Source organism: Pundamilia nyererei, unplaced genomic scaffold (genome assembly GCF_000239375.1).
Source record: "Pundamilia nyererei isolate P.nyererei 1_Seehausen unplaced genomic scaffold, PunNye1.0 scaffold00323, whole genome shotgun sequence".
In the NCBI taxonomy this organism is placed as follows: Eukaryota; Metazoa; Chordata; class Actinopteri; order Cichliformes; family Cichlidae; genus Pundamilia; species Pundamilia nyererei.
Window position 1 is genome coordinate 413377 of NW_005187724.1, and position 21542 is coordinate 434918.

Genomic DNA, 21542 nt, shown 5'->3' on the forward strand with positions numbered 1-21542 from the left:
CTTCCCACTATCACGAAGCGCTTGCTCATAGGTCGTCATCTGATTGTTGGGGTTTTCTCTACATTATTGTAGAGCCTTTACCGTAAAATATAAAGGATTTTGAAGTGACTGCCTTTGTGATTTGGTACCATACAAATAAAACTGATAAGTAAATATAATTGAATTAATTCGGTCCTAAACCGTTTGGGCTTTACAACGGTGGATTTAAAAGTCATCGTCTGAGTCTTTAAAAAGTCTCGATATCTTTAAATCATACCTTCCCGTGACAAAACTTACTTCGGGATACTCATATATAGTAACCATGTAACACCCACTTTAAGTGCATCATCACATGTTTCAGCAGTCACGCTCTGATCCAGGACCTGGCACTGAGACAGAATAAAAACTCAAGAGGCTGGTGGCTTTTTCAGCAGAGTGTCTTGTTCAGACTTAGTGCTCTTGGATTTTTCCACAGTGCTTTGGAGAAACCCCCCCCCAGCACAAATACACGGGGCAGTGCAAACCAGTCACTCAGCTGAGACCACCAGCACCACTAAAAGTGTTTCTCCCAAGTTTCCACGTGTTTTGCACCTACAGAACCTGTTTGTACTGAACCAGTCAGTTTTTGAGCAGAACTGCCTTGCCAAGGACCAAATGTGTGCTTGGGAAGTAAACCATAAGGAGCTTATCATCTATATACACACACACACACACACACACACACAACGGCAGAAATAAAAAAACAAAAATCTGAAAATTCACATTTTGTGCAGATACCTCAGATTTGTCCATCATGTTTTAAAGTTATTTACTTTGATTTAATGTGGCATCGACAATCTATTCACAGACATCCCTCTCCAGATCTCGTGTCCATGCTGGTGCAATGTGGAATTGGTTTTTGAAGGACATGAGGACTACTGCATGGATTTACTGTATCTATCTATACTGTATGGATGGTGTCATTGAACACCAGGGACAATGAACTTCAAATGCCCTTGAATGAGAGCGCGAGAGAGAAAATTACTTGGGAATATGTGTGTATTTACAGTAAGATTAATTCAAGTGTATTTTAGTCTTTTACAGCAACATCTTTGCCTCCATTTTCATGTGTACAACAGCGAGCTGCTGACTGACTGACAGGAGTGAGTCTAGTCCAGCTGCGTCCTTTTCTATGAATTGTTCACACACAACAGTGCAGGGCCATTAGTTTAGGCTGGATCTGTGGAGACTGCAGTTGACTCCAAGGTAACATGAACACCAGAATACAAAAGCCAATAAACAGAAACAGAGGAGAGGCGATGAGGACAGGTACAGCAGAGTGGAAAGCTTTCAGGTTGAAAAGAAACTATTGGAATTCAAAATCAACGCAGGACAGGTCACCCACAGAAATCGACCGCGTCCTTTGAAGAACTCAACAAAACATCACTTCCACTCTGGAGAGAACAGAGATAAAAGTATCAAAGCGAACAAAGATGCAGTAGCAAGAATCGAAACGCTGGACAACACAAGACACTAGTTTAAAAACAAACAAACAAAAAAAACAACAAACTTGGAGCAAAGCTTTGAATTAAGTTTGGAAAAGACGCGTTTTGTATCGTATGTAATACTCCGAGTACCTAATATTACGTGAGACGGGAGGGTTTTTATTCAATTATATGAATTTATCAGTATCTTGTACCTCTGTTATTGCAGTTTATAGCTCATTTAATGTTATGACTGTTCACCCAGGGACTGCAGGTGGAAATGAGCTAACAGCTAAATCTGGGACGAGGCGTTCTTGTACGAGATTAATGTTTTTGTGCTGACAAATAAAAAAAGAAGAGTAAGTGTGAAGTGTCCACAATCCACACTGTTCCAGCTCATCAGTGAAACAGACAGGAGGTCAATTCATGGCCTGGATGTGCATGACTCACCTGCACTGATGATGGAGGAGATAATCACAGCAGCAGGATGACTTCAGAGGAACACAAATGCATGTTTTGTTTTTATGCACTGCATTCATTATATGGATTCAAATATTAGACTTTATCACTTTTACCTCCTCGCACAGAACTTCTGCACGATAACTACAGAAATGGCAACTCTTTATGTAACGAGACAGACTGTACACACATCCCAGCCTCTGCTTCTGTCACATTAACACGTTTAGAGTTTGGGTGGAAAGGTCACCTGCCACTCGATAAACAGAATTATCTAGGATTTTCAGGGTAGACTAATTATCCTCTAAAGAGAGACGAACACAAAGAAAAAAAGATGAACAACCAAAGAATGCAGCCAAGATCTAATCTGCACTGCTGCATCGACCAGGCTCACAATAAGGAACACGGAGGGGGAAAAAAAGAGCCAAGCACAGCAGCAGCAAGCTGAGAATACCTCTGAGGACAGAGGCTTATCAATAAGAGCAAAATAGAGGAGAGTAGATTTTAAACAGACAAAACACACACACACACGATGAGCTCATGTGGGCAGTGTGTGACCCATAAGCCCAACTACAAAGAGATCTTAAATGGAAATGGAAAAACAGAATATAATCTTATTTTACCAAAGAGAAGACAGATAAAATTTCAATTTGTCTGACTCGGTGTGTACTACAAAGAAATTTACTGCTACTGTGAATAGAGAGCTGTTAAACCGCGGAGCCAAATCGAACCACACTCATTAGCGATATGAAGCTTTTTTTTTTTCCCTACACAAAAACAGGAGATGGATTGACTCCAGCAGCAGCTGGCTCACAAACCAACACTACTCATAAAACGTTTTGTGAATACTGGCAGAACAGGAATAAAACAAACAACTAATTACAGGCGGTGAGAACACAATGCTGATCGAGCCAAAATGTCCCCCTGAACTGATGAAAATGGGGAAACGCAACGCTATAGTCGGTTTGGATGGGATGACGGTTTTAAAGCCAGCGGAGTTAAAGATGGAGATGAATGGATGCAGATTACTTCTACTTGACTGCAGTAAAGGACAAAGCCTGCTGTGTGTTATCGCTTTGCTTTCCATCTCCACATCGCACGCTCTCTACTGATGCTATCTGAGGAAAAAAGAAGAGATAGTCAAAGAGAAGAGCGACTCGTTCCAGTTGCAGTGCTCGCCGTCGCCTCACAACTTGTGCGCTCGCGCTCATTCAGAACAAAGTCAGCCGTCAAGCTACTCCCGCTCACATATTTATAGACACAAATCTCTCCTTTGTTTTATTTATTTATTTGGATGAGCCTCATCAAAAACTGAGATTGTCAGTTGCTAGATTTAACAGAAAATTTGATAAGTGGTTATTTTGAAAACTGGGATAAAGCACTAAAGAGTCCAGTATGATACACAGACAACGTCTCTCTTGAGAGAAAATGTCGTTTTTCTTCCATCATGAGAGCAACTCTATCAGGTGTGTTCTTTGTTTTAAAGCCCTTCAAAGACACCAACTCCCATCAATTCATCGGAAACAGCAGCAGTCTTGGTATTTCAGACCAAGAAATGAGTCTAAATGCACCGAGTTACAACTACGGACATGCACACAAGACAGCTGATGATGTCTGCTGCTCAGTGAGCCACTCCCCTCATTAGAGAATTCCCTGACCAGAAATAACCTGCACATAACGTCATCTAATCGTAGTTTCTTTTAAGAAAATTTAAACCAGAAAGGAGATCTTACTCTCCGAGCCTGTGCTGGAGGGGTGAGCTCAGCTCTCTCTCACACAAACAAACACACACACTGCTCTTAGTGACACTGCCAGATAGAACCTAATGCTTTAAAGTACCTATGTTGACAACTCCTGTTGCACAAAAAAAAATTAAAAAAATCATGTGTTGCTCTTCCAGTCATTATTGTTGGCATTTTTGAGTGAAGCCTTTGAGATGACTATGACTGAGCGACAGAACGCCGTCACTCTGATAGATTGATGAGAGCAGCGATGTCTGAAAAGGGCTTGAGAGAGCTACCTGGAAACATCAGTGCTTCACTTCTTATAAAACCCCAGAAAGGCAAATCTACATTAGTACACAGGTACTTCTATATAATGGAATGTCTAACATGACAACAGCTACATATTTTATACTGCAGATACAACTTCACGAGAGGATGGAGGCTATAATCGTGGCTCTATAATTAGGCACAAATGAGCTCAGAATTTGAACGTACAGAGAAATCTCCAAAAGCAAACCCAAGAGGTTAAATAAGTGGGTGTTAAGATTCCCATGAAGGCACACACTGCTGCAGTTTGTGTTTCTCCAATTTGCATTGCATTCTGCCCTGAGTACTGTAGGAGCATCCCCCCCCCCCCCTCCACTATCATGATTATACATACTCCTTAACCAGGACTTGTCACCGTGTAAGTGGTTGCAGTGAGTGGCTACGTTTTAAAAGACCATTCAAACTTTTAAAATCTCCCACTATTCCCAGTACGTCCCTTTTACTCGTCCTCCTGTCATATTTAACTAAGAGCATATTCAAACTGAGAACCATGGTGCTGGCCTGTGCAAAGAGAAATGAATGAGCATGGAAGACCACCCTCGAGTGCAGTTAAGAGTTCAAGCTCTGCTGTTATAATGATAACTGGTCGAGATGAAAGTCTTCATTCTTAAAAGCAGTCAGTTCAAAACACATGTCCAGCTTCCCATTTCTCCAGTTAAAGCATTTCGATTGGTCAGTAGAGGCTGTCAATCATCTCACGGCTGACAGGAAATCAGTCGCTCAAGAAGGCAAAAGAGACCGAAAGCAAATCCCGGCTGAGCGGTGGAATCCAGATGGTCATCCTTCTACATATCTGAGCAGCTCCCGTTTCACATAAAACAAAGGCTGATTCCAGACCTGCCATTTAGTCCCCTTCCTGGTTTCCAAGGAGCAGCAGTGCCAAGATTCACAGTGTTTTGTAGCCCATCTGAGAAAAACTGAGAGCACTTTGAGAAGTTTGCCTGGTGGAAAAGGTCACAGGCTGTCTGTGCGGGCGTGACAGCTGTCACACACTCTGACCGGGTGGTCCCAACCTCGAGAGGGCACGGGCTTGTTGTGTGTGGAGCAGGGCCCGCAAACGCCCTGCCCACAGGCCCTGCAGTGGTGCTTCGACATGGCTGGAGTGAAAGGTTTGGAGCACTGGTTGCACTTGGTGATGTCCTGGTCTGGCACCCAGTAGTCTGGCCGAGCCACGTCCTTCACGAAACCTGAAGCGGACGGGCAAACAGAGAAGAGCGAGTTTAAGATTTTAAATCGGAGATTGGCTTTTTATTTTTTATTGTCTTAGAACATAAATGCATTGTTCATTGTGTGTGTGTTGGGAGGGGGAACTTTTCAAAGCTTTGACTACTTCAAAGTGGAAGTCTTCTTTTTGTCCAGTGTTGTTAACAAAGTTACATTCACCACCTAAGATGGCAACATGTAATATGTACCCATCTAACAGCATCTCCATTACAGCCCATTCACAGCCCTTTCAGCTCCACTAAAGAAAACTCTATCTTCCCTCTCTGTGTTTCTCTCTGTGTTTCTTAGAGAAGAAGATTCTTTTTCTTGTACAAGAAGCTTTCAGGTTTAGGTTTGTAGTCTTGATCAGTCACAGTTGAGGCTTGTATTCCAGTAAACAGCTTGCGTGGAGGGACAAAGAGGGACTGCGTTTTCTGAAACACAAACCTAAACCTGACATTTTTGCCTGTTAATTCGTTTTTTAAACTGATGTGGACTAGCAAACTATAACCACCAGCCTTACACCCAATACCAGTTATCGCTACACTAGAAGCACCAAACCCCGCTGCTGTCATCAGAGGACAGACGATATATCCAGCTATCATCTGAGAACCTATGTGGTCACCATTGCAGTGCTGGTCAGGTTGGTGATTCAGAATCATTTATTTTAATCCCTTTGCCCAACATCCTATATATTTGGTTTTTCCTTCCTGGAAACCGTTCATTGAGGCTGACTTCATGCTATGTCCTTCACTCTGCAGGAGCACTCAGCCACTCAAACATCAGTTTCCACAATAAACTCTTGTGCCAAGTCTGAGGCTTTTACTCATCTGTGTTTTAGAGCAAGGTCGAGCAAATCCCAAATTGTGCCAAAGCGTTCTATTATTACCTCCACCGATGAGGTCATGTGACAGGTTGGATTTGTCTGTCTGAAAGCAGCATTATATAAAAATATATGCATTTAATATTTACTACACGTAGAGTTTGACAGAAATTAGAAGTTATTATATTTTTGATCTGGATTCAAGAATTTTTGAAAGGATCTTTATTTTTTTATTATTAAAGGAGTTGAGACAAAAACGGGACATTTCACATCATATCTTTACAAATACATATAAAATCAAAGTTTAAAAAAAGGTAGGCGCTGTTTCGATCTGCAGCTGTGTTTCTGCTTATGATCAGAAGCCTATTGAGACTTTGGTACCAGCTTTAACTTAAAATCACTGACTAACTGAATTTGTTGCCACTGTCACAGGTAAACTGGCTCTTGTTGCACTGATGTTGAAGCTTAGCAGTCTGGAATTTCATCACAGTTCATCAAACTAGTTGGACTTTAATTATACATTAATTTAAACTGATACTGGTGGATAATATATCATTTTAGTGGTATTGCACAGACATGCACTCAGTTCTTGGTGGATGACAAACACCGGTATGCAAAATCACTCTGAAACCAACCATCCGATCATGTCCCAGATGTACCTACGCCTGTAGATTAGCCTATCCTAACGCACTCATGGAGTGGTTGTGCTAAAACCAGGTATTAGAATCACCAACAAATATCTGAGTGGTGAGGAGACAATATAAAACAAGCTGCAGAGCACCAACAGAACGTGTAATGGTAAAAAAAAAAAAAAAAAGCAGTGCTCACAGAGAGGGTAGTCCACAGCTGTGGTGACCATGTCCAGTGTCGACTGTGCCACCTCCGTCACCCTGCGAGCTATCAGACCACGAGGCTCCACCTTACAGACTAAACAAACAAGGTGTGTGTGAGAGACAAAGAAATCAAAACACAAAAGCAGTAATAACAACAAGTCAGGAGCCGCGACGACCAGCATCAAATGCATGAAAACACACAGTCTCACTGTTCGGTATGCACGCTGCAAATACATGACACAGTATTTGCTCCCCTCGTGATACCGTGTTTTTTGTTTTTTTGTATATTTGTCACACTTAAATCTTTCAGAGCAGACATTTATTATTAGACAAAGATAACCTGCTTTCCAGGGTATAATTGGCCGTTTTTGACTACTTTTGATTTTACGTCTATATTTCACCTTTAAAAACTGTTTATCATCATTATTTTCAGCACAACCTCAAATAACTGGAATTTGAGTTATTTTTTCATTTTTATATACTATATTAGCACAATTGATCTAAATTCAGACAAAAAATTCAAAATCCGAGTAAAAAAAAAAAAGTTCTATTTTTTACTGTAAAACCCACAAACATGTTAAACAATCATTTTCATAACTTGAAATGCAAATAGAAATTGTACAAGTCTAAAAATTATGCACAAGTTTTGCAAACAAAGTTATCTGGTACTATTTAAAAATGCAGCCAAGGCCTCGGGCGTTTTTTATATAACCATTTAAATCTATTTACAGAACAATCAGGTGTGCTGCATCAAATAAGAAGGCACACAAATTATTTGTGTCAGTCCAAAAATATAGTTTGTATTCAGTATAAGACAGAGGAGAACACCACAGGCCTAAACCCTGCAGGTCTGACAGCAGGAGGTCCCGTTTTCCATGTGGGAACAGCGTTTACACTGGAATCTGCCTGTGGCCCATCGACACAATTCAAAAACTGGTATATAGTTTGAAGTCGGTACTTTCGACCCAAGTTGAAATGGAGACTCTGAGTCGCTGCATCTTGTAGCTGTGCCGTCTTGAATTGGTCATGTGATTTTGACGCGCCGGCGCGTCCGTCGACCCCAGAGGGTTAAATACAAAATGCAGTTTTTAACTCATGATTTCATGTAATAAGGGTTATACAAACCTAACTGGCCCTATGTAAAAAAGTAATTGCCCCATCTTTATAAATCATGAATTAACCACATATTTGTGTAGACTGACTTTGACTTTACTAGCTACACCCAGGCCTGATTACTGACAGACCTGTTTAATCAAGAAATCTCTTAAATAGAACCTGTCTGACAAAGTGAAGTAGCCTAAAAGATCTCAAAAAGCAGCACATCATGCCACAACCGAAAGAAACTCAAGAGCACACGAGAAACAAACTCACTGACATCTATCAGTCTGAAAAGGGTTACAAATCCACTTCTAAGGCTTCGAGACTCCAGTGAACCATGGTGAGAGCCATTATCCACAAATGGAGAAAACTTGGAAGGGTGGTGAACCTTCCCAAATGTGGCCAGCCTGCCATATTACTCCAAGAGCGCATCAATGAGTCATGCAGGAGGTAACAAAAGACCCAGAACAACATCTAAAGTACTGCAGGTCAACTTGTCTCACTTAAGGTCAGAGTTCACATTGAGTCTTATTGTGGAGTTCATGACTCAACATTAAGAAAGAGACTGGACAAAAATGGCAACAATGTGAGTGACAGTCACATAAATAAACCACCAATGCTGAATTAAAACAATTCTGCAGCGAAGAGTGGGACAAAAGTTCTTGATGCCAAGGGTGGCACAACCAGTTATCAGGTTTAGAGGCAATTACTTTTTCACAAGTGCCCATGGAGATCTGGATAACTTTCGTCCTTCAATAACTAAAATAACAAATAAAAACTGCATTTTTAAAAATTTACTCAGGTTATCATCGTCTAATATTAAAATTAACAGCATTGTAACTTAATGTTATGTGTCACATAACATTAAGTGTAAATGTGGGCTCACCTGTAATTGAGTGCTTAGCGACTACAATGATGAAAGACATTTGTCTAATGTAACTCTAGGTTTAGGCTCGTCCAGCAGTTTAACTGACAGCTTGTTTCTGTCTTACCCTGGCTGTTGGTGTCAGGAGGACCTCCCTGGCGGTAGCAGGCCTCACACACCCTGACAGGACTGTTGCCCCAGCCCCTCTCTGGCACCGGCATCCTGCGGCTGGAACAAGGATGGCAGAAACCCTCCCCACATGATCGACAGTGATGCTTCCTTTCAGCCTCCTTGAACTCCTTTTGACATCCATGACAGGCCTGAGGGGAAAGAGGGAGGGGGATACAGTGATGGCAGATATCACACCGACAGACACAAGTCAATGAAGACCAAAAATTTAACCACTTATAACTGCTATAGTTATTCTAGTGCCTTATGTTGTGTTTCTAAATGTTAGCCCTTCATACTCACAGTGATCTCTGTATTAGGTCTCCAGTATGGAGGTGCCACCTGGTCAGTAATCCAGGCAGTGACGGCTTTGGTGGGGCCAGTACCGTACTCTGACACTGACTGAATCACATAGTTCATCCCATCCAAGACCCTCTGGGCAGCATTTTGGTGGCTGGTTAGAAAAGCGTCAGACTGAAGAAAGACAAGAGTGTGATCTCAATTAAAAGCTTGATAAAGAGGATGATGGGCAAATTAAGTGCCCATTAGTGATTCCACCATCATTTCTACAGTCACAAGTGCAAATCAGCTGAAGTGAATCATCTTAACCCCCAGAATTTCTTGCAGTTTAGCATTTAATATCAGAATTACCGTATGAGGCCAATAACTGGGAACTCCCAGTTGCAGGAAGGAAGGCAATGATGGTGTTATAGCATGGCTCAACAGTCCAAGTGTTTCACTTAAATTTACATCTGACAAAACATGCGAGCATCCTGTTTTGTCTGTGTGCAGAGAAAGCTTAGCTGCAGGCTCTCTCTATAGCAGCAATGCCTGCAGCATGCAGGGATGAATCCAAACTGATGGCACAGGGTGTACTCCACCACACCTCAAAAGTTTAGTTGCTACTTATTTAGATTAGCAGAACTAAAAGTAAATATATTAAATAACACCCTAACCCATAACTAAACAGCCTAAAGAAATGAATTTAACCATTACAGAATATTTTTCTCTAGGGCAGTGACAAAATATGACAGTACCTTACTGAGTGTCAGGACAACAATCACTAAAACAATTTGCATCTGCTTTAATTACAGGCAACAAAAATCCAAAACAGTATTTCAGTACTGCGTGCTTATTTTACAAAGACTAAAAATATGTAACATAAAACCAACAGGTGCTATTTTTTACACTCTCCACAAATTCTTTTGATGTTTTTTGTGAAATAAACAATATTAAATATAAACATGAGTTAAGCATGTTTTAGTACTCACATCCTCCCAGACGTGCTTGACCTCTGATCGCACCACACCACTCTCTGGGTCCTGGTTTCCCATCCAGTACTGTCTGCTGCGGTAGATTACCCCACAGCTAGCACACTCCAACACATATCTGAAAGAGGGACGAGAGGAACAAGGCAGCAGACAGTGGAAGTGAGATTATTGGCTGAAAGGCAAAGAGGAGTGTGAGCGTCCACCTAAGTGTGTATATGTGAGTTTCCATACCCTGACCAGGCGTACTTGGCCAGTCCAAACCAGGGATTATCAGACGAAGCTGATGTTTTGGGCACAACAATCACCTCTCTGCCAGCTTCATAGCACCTCTGGACATGCAACACAAAACAGATGTAAACAACAACAACAACATACAGGTTCACCAAAACTAGCAGTGAAATTCTGTTCTTACCTTACAGATGAGGACCTTGTTGTTGTACTGGTGTGCATACTGGCAGAGTCCATCTGCCATGTGGGGAACTCTGTCTCTCAGGTGGTTCATTCCATTTTTACAGCGAATGCTGGAGAGTCGACATGCCAGATATTAGAGTTGGTGAAGGACAGGAGGATTTGTAAGAATGCTTAAAACCTCTGGTTACAGTGCACTCATTCTGAACAAGTGTTATAATTTCTCACACACATGCTGCTCTCAGGTTTTAGGAAAGAACAAGGAAGAAGAGTAGCTAAGAAGCAAAGTAGGTTTCTCTTCACCAAAACCAAAACATGGAAAAAGAATTAGCACTTATGCATCCCACTGAGGAGATAGTTAACATCCACAAGAAAAGCAGAGGATTCCCATTTTTAAAGAATACTGTTCTCTACTGTGATTCAGTCACAGAGACAGTAAAAGGCTGTTGTTCTGAGATGGAAAACTAGAACTATTTGGATCAAACTAAATGAGAAAAAGCTCAGGAAAGGTGTGGTTATAATAACAGTCCATCCAAGGTGATTAGGTAATCTGCAAACACCCAGCGCTGGAGATGAGTACAGTTTCCAGATCAACAATAATAATACACACTTCTCACACATTCCCAACTATGTGATCTAAATATTTCAGGTTTAGGTTGACCATTAGGGCTGGGCTATATCATACCGTTCACGATAATACCGGTGTAATTTTGGGCAACAATAGGAAAATGAAATATCGCGATAGAATATGGGTAAAACGCGAATGCGCAGTGCCTTTGTTTACATACGCACATGGCGGCGACGCAGAATGAGAAGAGCGAAAGCGGATCGTTAAATGAAACGGATGAACCAGAATTGATTTGTAAAAATGCTGCAACTTCAGTGATGTGGAACTGGTTTAGCTTTCGTCCGTCAGATACACAACAAAGCACTATTTTTGGTAGCGCATGCTAGCGGGCCGTCGTTATTACAGTGTTTTTTGGAAAATACAGCACACTTAAAATCAATCTTTTGATTTTTCTGAAAATTAACCGTTCCCCTTATAGTCCCGTGCGCCTTATGTATGAATTCTGGTTGTGTTTACTGACCTCGAAACGATTTTATGTGGTACACAGCGCTGGAAAATCTGTCAAATGTTTTAGTACGACTTTGCTAAGCTACGAACCCGCACCGTGTGATGGATTGTCGGAGCATTACGGCTATCGTAGGCAGGAGCCTCGCGGAGTGATACGTACTGTGCTTCAGCATAGTATTACGGTATTGTGTGTGTATAACCTCTTTTTAAGTTTTGTGAATATTATACATGGTTATGCTGAGGATATGTCGGCCAATTTCCACTGGAAATGCCTTTTGGTTAAACTGTCAGCAAGGAATTTGCATTTACACTGTTAACTTTTTATATAACTTTAATGCACATAAAAAACAGCTGCTTGTTTAAGTGAAAACACGTTTTTTATTTTGCACGAATAAAGTTGTGGAGTTGTAAAGTATTTTGTCTAGTGTCAATTATATCGTCATCGCAAATTTTCAAATATATATCGTGATAAATATTTTTGGTCATATCGCCCTGCTCTATTGACCATACGTTCAAATTTTAAGGACCAGTTCTAGCTCTTATGTGTAGACAGTGTTACTGACTTACTTGCAGCTGAGACAGAGAGCTGAGCAGGTGAAGTATTCATCTGGGAAGAAGGAGTACAGTGTCATCTTTTCATCTGATAGTTCTCCACAGAAACGCTCACTCAGAGCCTTGTTGAAACAAAAACAGAAGGGATTAGAAGACAGAGAACTAGATGGAGGCTGAAATAAAGGCTGAGGAGACACAAAGGAAGAATTAAAAAAAAATTCATATGCTTTTTCTTAAAAGGCCTCTAATATGGTGCTTCTTCACTTACTTCTAGTGCATGAAACACTATCCCAGGCTGGCGGGGGGACCGTGTATGAGTGTTCTTCACTTGCTGCTTGATGGCCTCTAGCAGCCCGCTATAGTCTGTGGGCGGTGTGATAGTCTGAGTGCCTACGTACTGCACTGAGCTGAAGGCCTCTGTCCCCAAACCCAGGTCATGAAAACGCTTCTGGAGGAGTGTGTCTGCATAGCCGGCCATCTTTGAGTCTACAACAGGAAGGAAAGACAATAACATTGAAATCTGTGACACAGGAAATTAAAACCAAGGGAAATAATTATCCTAAAGTTCTTCGTGGAAGTACCTTGGCCCAGGAGCTGCGTGTGTGTTGTTTCCTGGAAGATGATGACTGCAGGCCCCAAAGAGGACAGGGGTACATCCAGACCACAGCGGGTGGACAGGGCCCTTAGCTCTGGGGTGAAATGCTTCAGGTATGCCCCTGAGGCACTACTCAGGAACTGGAACATGTCATTGTGAAGACGCTCTGCCCGTGTGCGATACACCACTATATCCGACACCGCCAGCACCTGAAATTGAAATAAAAATGTATCTAGAAATAAGATGACTTGCTTGAAATAAGTGAGTTTCACTGTTCTGTTTACATGATTAGGATGTGACCATTACCTCAGCAGAAAAAGTAAAGAAGACAACACTAGAAGTCAGCACACAAAATCACAGACTCCTCCAATTATTCCACCCAAACCAAGCAGCAACCGCTAAATTTACCTTCAGCAGCAGCCGCATTCTCTGGTTCTGATTGGCTGCGGCTCCCAAGAGGCCCTCTGTATCCAGCGCAATGAGGCTGAGAGTGGGGTTGTAAGCAGCCCAAACTCCCACAGTACAGGAGCTGGGGGACTTGGAGGTGTAGAAAACAGTCTCGCCATCAAACAGGACGTGGTTAAGCGTGTGGGACTTGCCATCACCGGTGTTTCCAAAGATGGAGAGGACCTTGACGCCCGCTACGTCGGCACAGCCAAGTCGCTCCACGAACTCGGCCTCATCCCGGACCTATAGGATGAGAGGAGAAAGAGCACCAAGAGACAGGCTGGTTACAGAGATGAGCTATTTTGTGGCACCGTGATACAATTGGGCAAATTACTTTTACTGATTCTTTACGAACGGTATTATTTATTTTAAACAAAGAAACCAAAACAAAACAAAAAAAGAACTGCGGGGGATTAGTGACTTCAATCTTAACGCTGGTTCTTCATACAGATTACCTTAAGTACACAAGAAAACATTATCTCTTGTACTTTGTAACACTGTGAGGGTGCCTTCCATGTGGGTCAACTGTGCTGTATGACTCACCAGGGACTTTCCTAATAGCAACCCTGTCTGCTGTTGTGCTGCTCTTATTTACAACTTAAATTTAATGTTTTTTCACAGTATTATAAGCAAGACACCATCCACACGTTAAAGCCACGGGCTGTATACAGACAAAGGCTAAAAAGACAAGAGGCTAAACACGACGAACATCCAAACACGCTGTTTAACGTCGCATTAGCAAAGCGTCGTGAAGTAGCTAAAGCCTCAACAAACTTGCTTTATTAGCTTCAAGACAAAAAGATCGATTTAGCGCTGAAAGCAGATTTGGCTCATCCAATATTTGTTTCTTTTCGTGACAAAAGATAGTTAAGGGCCTTCCGTAACAGGAGTCTTCCCCTTTCTAGCCTAGCGGCTAACTGTTAGCCGCCGTTAGCTCAGCTGATGTTAGCTAACTTTACCTGCAGGTTTTCTTGCTCGTCCACGAGCAGGAAGCTCCGGCCGCCGCCGTTGGGACGGTCCTCTGGCTTCAATGGACTGATCGACAAACTATCCATTTCTTTCATCAGTATATCGGACATCGTTGTTCACTTAATTGAAACGCATTTGTGGCAGCAGCACCAAAGAGCAAAGCGAAAGTTTAACATGACGCCTACCTGTCGGTCAATCACAACAACAGCGCGTGGACTGTAGGAGGAGCCAGATGGGGCCACGCAGGGCAGCAACGTAAGACGCGCTTGTTTGACTTTGGTCTAAACATGAGCACCACCGAGTGGTCAGCCGCAATACAGCACCTCACATGCCATTCAACAAACTTCCTTCATCAGGGAATGAGAAAGCATAAAATAAAACCGAGTGGACCCATGTGCCCGGTCTTTTGTAGCCCCTAATATATATTATTATAATAATTTTTCTTATTTAGGATTAATGATGTGAACCAAACACAAATAACGTTCATCTAACATTTCTTGCTACGTTAATACAAAATAACACATTTATTATTCTTCACAACTAAAGAATAACGCACAAAATCAAAGTTTCCTTAACTGACAGAGAGTATTTTATCGGAGCGGTGCTTCCATGCTAGAGCTGCTTGCTAATGTTCATTAAATATTTGTTAGCACAGATCTATAAATATCACATGTCACTGGCTTCAGAGCGGCGCCACTGCTGCTAACATGACATGGAGAAAGAAATTCCAGCATTGCTGCTCTAACGGCTCTGAGTCCTTCCTTCCTTCCTCCCTCATCTCCTCCCTCCCTTCCTTCCAATGTCTAGGGAGTGGAAAATGCCAGCCCAGGCTTTGGCATAGTCGCTTTAACACCCTTGTCTCTAGCCTGAGTCAAATAAAATCGCCACCTGGGACAGATCCAGCAAAAGATGTAGTAAGGGCAAGAAAACGAGCGAGTGCGGGAAGGATGCAATAAAGGATGGCGTGGTTAAGGATTTAGAGAGGGTCCCGGCCTTTCTCCGGGCTCAACTATGAGAGACAAATGTCTGAAAGAATCAATTATAGGCCTACTCCCAACCCATCACCCCTGATTAATGAATAATTAAAGCTTCTCATTGCAGGGCTATCTAACATCCATGAGGCCACGAAGCCGCTAAGATTACGCAGAAACAACTTCTCTTGATTTTCAACAAATGACTATACAGACCTGTCCTCAGTTTCCTTAACAAAACAGGTAAACATCTTTGTCTGCAGTTTGTGCTTTTTGATACTCGAGTATCCAGTTATTCCCTTTACAGTGCAATTAATATGATACCTGACCCAAATTTGCACCCATATCCACAATCATACCTCTGTAAACAAACACAATTTAGTGTTTAGCTGCTATAAGAGCCAGAGTCATCATCATCACCCAGACAAGGGAACGATGCTTATAGGAGAGACTGACAGAAAGTCCTGCAACCCAACCTCAACATAACTGTGGTGGATTTTCTTCTTCTTCTTTCTTTTCTATAAATTTGGATGGGGGGTATGGGGGGCATTGCCCTAACAAGTCCGAGGCGGGACCGTGGTCCACTTAAACCGCTACCCCCGCTGGAACTTGTAGTACTGTGCTCCTCGGCGCGTCTCATGTTGACATGCATAAAAACTACACTTCCCCAAAGCTGTCACAGAGCGCTCCCGCCTCCCATTGGCTGGCCGCTCCAGCCGCAGCCCCAGAGAATGAATGAAATTGAAATAGCTGCTACATTACATGTACAATACCGGGCTCTGCAGTGTTGCATTCTAGCATACTATATCAAAATGGCCACAGCGGTACAGAACCCCCTCAAATCGTAAGTACAACACGTTTCCTGAGTGTTTGCGCTTTTTTCGGTCATTGTGCATGCTGTCACTGTCAATTTAAGCCCCTCAATTTCCCACATATTTCCCCAGCATGATTACCAACGCGTCTATATGCATGCAGTGCATACAGCGGAGAATGAGATAACGTCAGGAGAGGCGAATCAGCCCCGGAGAAAAGTTAGATTTAAAGCTGATGGAGGTTTCTGGGAGGTTTTTTTGGGCATGAGTGGTGGGGGGATTATTGCGCGCTCCGATGCAATTCATATAATCATTTCTCTGAGCCGACAGCAGCGTGTGTGCAGGGATATGGAGGAATGCTGGAGGTAGATTTGGGTGACCCGGTATGTCCCTTGCCAGTGTAGCCAGCCAAGATCACGGCCAAAGCCGGGCTGGAGTGGCAAGGCTGTCCGGGAGGAAGGGGGATGGTTTAGATGGCTTTACAGTACCTGTGTGTATATTTTGTTGAAGGGGGGCTGAGAGGAGGTAAACAAGTAGACTGAACGAAGTGCTCCGTTCCCGGGTTTTTAGGTTGCAGCGTTACCTTTACTGCCGGACCTCTTGGAAACGTATAGTGCGAGGTAAATAACGCTCCTCCAAGACTTGCTTTCATCTTCGGCGCTTAGAATAAAGCCTGGAATCCAACCCAAACCCCGGCGCTTTACATTTAGTGCAGCTACATCACAGCGGACATTTATCTCCACTGACAGACGTTAAAGCGGCGGGTTTCCCCGTGAAGTTTCTTCCGCGATGATCCCCTTTGTGCAGTTTTTTTTGGGTGGTGGGGGTGGTGGGAGTGGAATGTCTTTTTTTTTGTTTTTTTGTTTTTTGTTCTGAGACTGGTTTCAGCGGAATGCAGACGCCTGCTGCCCGCCTCAGCTCCCGGCCAAAAAGGTGGCTGATGTGCGTCTGTCAGCGGGTACGCACGTTCAGCCAAAAAAACAAAAAAACAATAGCTCGAGTACCTTGGAGTGTTTGAGCACACAAACGCTCCAGCTCAGGCAGTTTGAAACAAAGAAAAGTCACAAGACCTATGTGCCAAAGGAAGGAGGGAGGGGGGGAGGCACATCGGATGCTGTGCAGGTTTTTACCTGAGCAGGGAGATGGGATATAGTGTCTGTCTGTCAGCTTCTCCGAGAGGCGACATTTCGCGCATTTCCATGAACGACTGCCCTGTACGTGCCTGCTGTGAAAAGCTCCTCACAGGAGAGAGGGAACTGGATTTGTAACGGTGCTGATTGGTCAGCAAGCCCTGATTGACTGTGATGGTATTTTGGGGGTGTTTTGGTTCAAAGTACTTGTACTACAACGCAACGCAGGGACCACAGATATAACGCAAACACGCAGGAGATGAATCATTTATTTTTGGTTTATATATGCTCTAAAGGGCAGGTATGTGGCAATGCCGATGACGGGACGAGAATGGATGGGTGGAAAAGGATGAAGGCTCCTCTTCTCTCCTCCACAGGATCCAAGCAAAGAAAAAGTGTGTCCAGATTGTTCCCAGAGGCCCTCAGTGGCACCATGTCAGGGATTAAATTGACTCATTTGCATGGAGTACACACCAAGACACACAAACAGAGAACACAGGGTTTTGGTACAAGGAGGAGAATAGAATGGGGGGTGGGGGGAGTGTACAAAAGACAGCAAAGTAAGTGGTTAGAAAGAGTGACTAATGAACTACAGCCCAATTTTGAGTGGACTTACACTGATTTCTTTTTAAGTGCTTCAAGTTAGACCAGAACCTCCATATTGTTAGCCAGTATCAACCCTGCAGGGATGCTGGATTCCCTTAAAGCACGTGAGAAGAGGACAAAGCTAGATGTATTTATTTATTTATTACACAAGGCCACAGCAATCAAAGCGGCCTTTAATATCTCACCAACTGCATAAATGCCATCATTACGCAGTGTGGGTTTAACTGTGTTCCAGTTACCGCTCTGCAATGGGCTTTTAAACAAGCCCTTGTAATTAGCATGTCTACAAACAAACTTGCTATTAGAGGCTTACAAATTAGGGGCCCATCCAGTAAAATGGGCCAAACAACCAGCAAAATTGGGTTCAAAGTCAGCCCTAATAGGGTGGCTGAGCCCTGCGCGCCTGGAGATGACGCCTGTTGTGCCCATGAATGTCCCCAGACCTTGCTGGATCTCTGCGGCGAATTAGCTTTAATTCAGTGTATATAAATCTTTGGGAAGCTGCTGGTCCCCACTGTCCAGCTGAGTGTGAGCGGGACACTGTGACAGCCAGTCTACGTGAGTGGAGGTATGGTGGAGGGTTGATGTGCAACAGCAAATGAGGGGAGGAGAACACCGAGCTCCATTCAATCTGCTGGGCATTCCCCTACCAGCCCTTCTCCCTGTCTATCACTCTCTCTCTCTCTCTCTCTGCTGGATTAGACTCGTTTATAATCTCTCTTTCTCCCTCCCTTTTACTTCCTCTCTGTCCTCCCATCACCCTGCTGCCCTCTCTTCCACTATATGCCTCCCTCCTTCTTCGCCGCTTTCCCCATCCATCACTAGTTTTGCCGTCTCTCGTTTGTATTCAGCCATCTCCTTTTTCTCTCTCCCTCTCTCTCTTTTTGTTGTCCATTTTCCTTCTTTTTGGCCTCAAACCATCTGAGCCCTCTCCCCTCCCACCACTCTTCTTTACATTGTGAATCAAGGCATGGCCACTCTTTTAATAAACCACATCGATGAGAAATTCCTACGCATTCTCTCAGATCCCTCGAAACTCCGTTATATAGCTTACAGCTAAGAGTTCCTTAAGATGTATCTACTGTATATTTGGGCCATCCACTGCCAAGAAAGGGCTTTTAGTATACTGTCACCACATTATATAATGTTTCATAAGAGTTATGGTGTTTACAAAAGACACCCTGAATATTTGGGCTTCTGGATGTCTGCTTATAAGTCATCTTTAAAATCCTCTGCAGATGAAAGTCTTTCGGGAGGAGAGCGCAATTAAATGAAATTTCAGACTTTGCAGCAATCACTTAAAGGCACAGGTGGCAGAACTGATCAAAATGACAGTGGATGGCGTGTGCATTTCCACGATATTACTTCCCCGTGCTGGTTAGAGAGGGAGATGTAGATAGTTGCGCGCTGTGGCACTGGCAGCAGTCGTGGTGGCAGGGCCCTATATGATATTATTTCTGCCCTGCCTGACTGAGCTAAATGAGTTCCGTGTAATAACCGGCTCTGTGTGCAAACAGCCCCGTGTGATGGCTGAAGCCACAGCCTGAGCATCCATTTCTAGATCTTTCCCTCTCCTTTCAATCTCTCCCTTTCATTCCCTCACTCGCTCATTTGTGTGGCATCGCGCGTGTGTACGGAGGTAGACAGGAAGGCACACAAACACGCACACACTGTTGCACTCTCTCATTTCCTCTCTTACTCTCAGTTTTTTTCTTCACCCGTATGGGAGTAAGCCTGAGGTCTGATGTTTTTAAGGGTATTTCTTTTTCCGACTTATTCCTTTCATCATCCCCTTATTTAGACTTTCTATCTGTTTTACTTTTTTTATGAAGACAGGAGAGAGAGAAACACACACACAGAGTGTGTGAGAGAGAGAGCGAGAAAGAGAGAGACATAGATAAGTATTTTTAGCTCTATGACCTATTTCTCCAGTGCTACCTAACTGACTGTCAGTCAGCTGCACTGCTTTGGGACTTTGCGTGATTTCCAGCTAGGGAATTTGGAATTTGTAGTTCTGTTTGGTTGGAACTTGAAGTCCAAACTAAAGGCGTGGTAGGAAAGGAACAGAATATATTAAGCCTCTAGTCTCCTCAACATTATTTCTTCTCTCTTGTCAGTCCCTATTTATATTATTCCCAGTGTCTGTGCGCGTCCACTGGTTCCCTATCAGGAGTTATTGAGGGAGGAGTCAACAAAAAACCCCAGTGCCTGCTTTCCTCTGCAGCACTTTAATAAGGATGCACAGTGGTGTGGGGAAGTGGGGGTCTGTAGGTTTGGTGGGGTGGGCTGGGGGCCACTAATAAACACACACACACGTAGCCACACATGCAGACACACGTGCGCACCCAGATACAGAGGTAGGGAATCCATCGCCTTAATAAGAGGCCAAGTGCAGTGGTGATAAATCTCACCTGAAGGAGCTGTTCACAGGCAGATTGCCTTACCCTGATGTACTGCCCTCAATGCACACTGCAGCCAGTTATAGGCTATATACACCCACCCACGCGCGGGGATGTATGCGCACGCAAACACAAACAGTCAGCGCGCATAAACAGGCACGAACGAGCGATAGCCGCACGCATATGTAGAGACAAACAAACGCAAGCGGCAATCGTGAACAGACACATGGACATGGTGGGCCTGTGATTCACAGATTTAGAGGGTTTCTCGGAGAACCACACCCAGCGGACAAGCAGGCAGACGCACAACTCTTCATTAAAATCGCATACAGCAGGTAACACAAAGCGCTGACAGAAACGACACGATCTGTTGCACGGCCCTGCCTGTTTCTGCCTCCCTCCGTCAGATCTCTCGTCATGTTCAAATATGCAAACAGTCAGTTGCAGACACACACACAAACACTCGTGCACATACACACATGGCCATACCCAGTGCTGTGACAGCCATTCGAGGAAACTGACGCTTTCCAGCTGGTAGCGTGGCAGACGTCCGCTCCTGCACAGACACAGCCACACTCACACTCCTGTCTGTCCATCTGTCTGTCTGTCACTGTCAAACTGAATGTGCGGCCTCTTTGTCTTTTTCTGACTGGCGTGCACGCTCTCAGTCACACACACACACACACACACACACACACACACACACACACACACACACACACACACACACACACACGTTTCCATTAACCTGCATACAGGAGTAGGACTGCATTAGTGCATGCACTCCAAATGTATGTGTCTCACTCTTCAACCCAATTTTTTTTTACTCTTGATCTGCGTTTGCCAGACCACATCTCTCTACAATACTTCATCAATATGCATGCAATATCTGCTAGTGTGTGTTCACGGGCAGCCATCCACACATATTTCAGTAGCCCAGCCTAGATATACTATATACACATACAAATATCTATATATTCCTACTACTGCAGCCTTGCAGTCTTCAGAAGAACAGAAAAATGTGTTGCTGTGAACAAGTGCACATGCACACACAGAAAGAAGAGAGAGAGAGAGAGAAAAAGACAAATCATTCGACTGAGAGAGAGAGAGAGAGAGGAGGAGAGTGGAAAAGAAATTGAATTGGGGATGGTGAGGGTGGAGGGGCATGAGGAGGAGGAGGAGGGGTGAATTGGTAAGGGTGATATTGCATAGTTTAATCTGTTGAGTTCAGCCATGGAGGGGCTGGGGTGGGGGAAGGGGAGGCACGGAACAGTGGTAGGCCGCCTGATATTAGTTCTCCTCTGCGAGCACACACACACACACACACACACACACACACACACACACACACACACACACACACACACA

At 43.6% G+C, this 21542-nt stretch overlaps 2 protein-coding genes across 4 annotated transcripts in view; one reads left to right on the forward strand and one right to left on the reverse strand.

Annotated features, from left to right (window-relative positions):
• Positions 1 to 999: 999 nt before the first annotated feature.
• LOC102207215 (zinc finger FYVE domain-containing protein 1) lies at positions 1000 to 14516 on the reverse strand. Of its 2 annotated transcripts, none has more exons than XM_013915562.1 (12): positions 14442 to 14516; positions 13249 to 13530; positions 12827 to 13049; positions 12514 to 12731; positions 12261 to 12367; positions 10623 to 10731; positions 10442 to 10539; positions 10211 to 10328; positions 9243 to 9413; positions 8899 to 9091; positions 6804 to 6902; positions 1000 to 5136 (listed from the first exon to the last, which is right to left on the reverse strand). In XM_013915562.1, the coding sequence occupies exons 2-12, from the start codon at positions 13264 to 13266 to the stop codon at positions 4904 to 4906; spliced, it is 1587 nt and encodes a 528-aa protein (XP_013771016.1). In that variant the 5' UTR covers positions 13267 to 13530; positions 14442 to 14516; the 3' UTR covers positions 1000 to 4903. The 2 variants fall into 2 exon arrangements, with proteins under 2 accessions (XP_013771016.1, XP_005751775.1); XM_005751718.2 differs by having other exon boundaries at positions 14247 to 14511.
• A 1466-nt stretch (positions 14517 to 15982) lies between these two features.
• dpf1 (double PHD fingers 1) overlaps positions 15983 to 21542 on the forward strand; it is a 47911-nt gene continuing 42351 nt past the window's right edge. For both annotated transcript variants that reach the window (XM_005751719.1, XM_013915556.1), the window contains exon 1: positions 15983 to 16071. In XM_005751719.1, the coding sequence (XP_005751776.1) occupies positions 16040 to 16071 (32 nt within the window). In that variant the 5' untranslated portion in view covers positions 15983 to 16039. The remainder of the gene's footprint in view (positions 16072 to 21542) is intronic.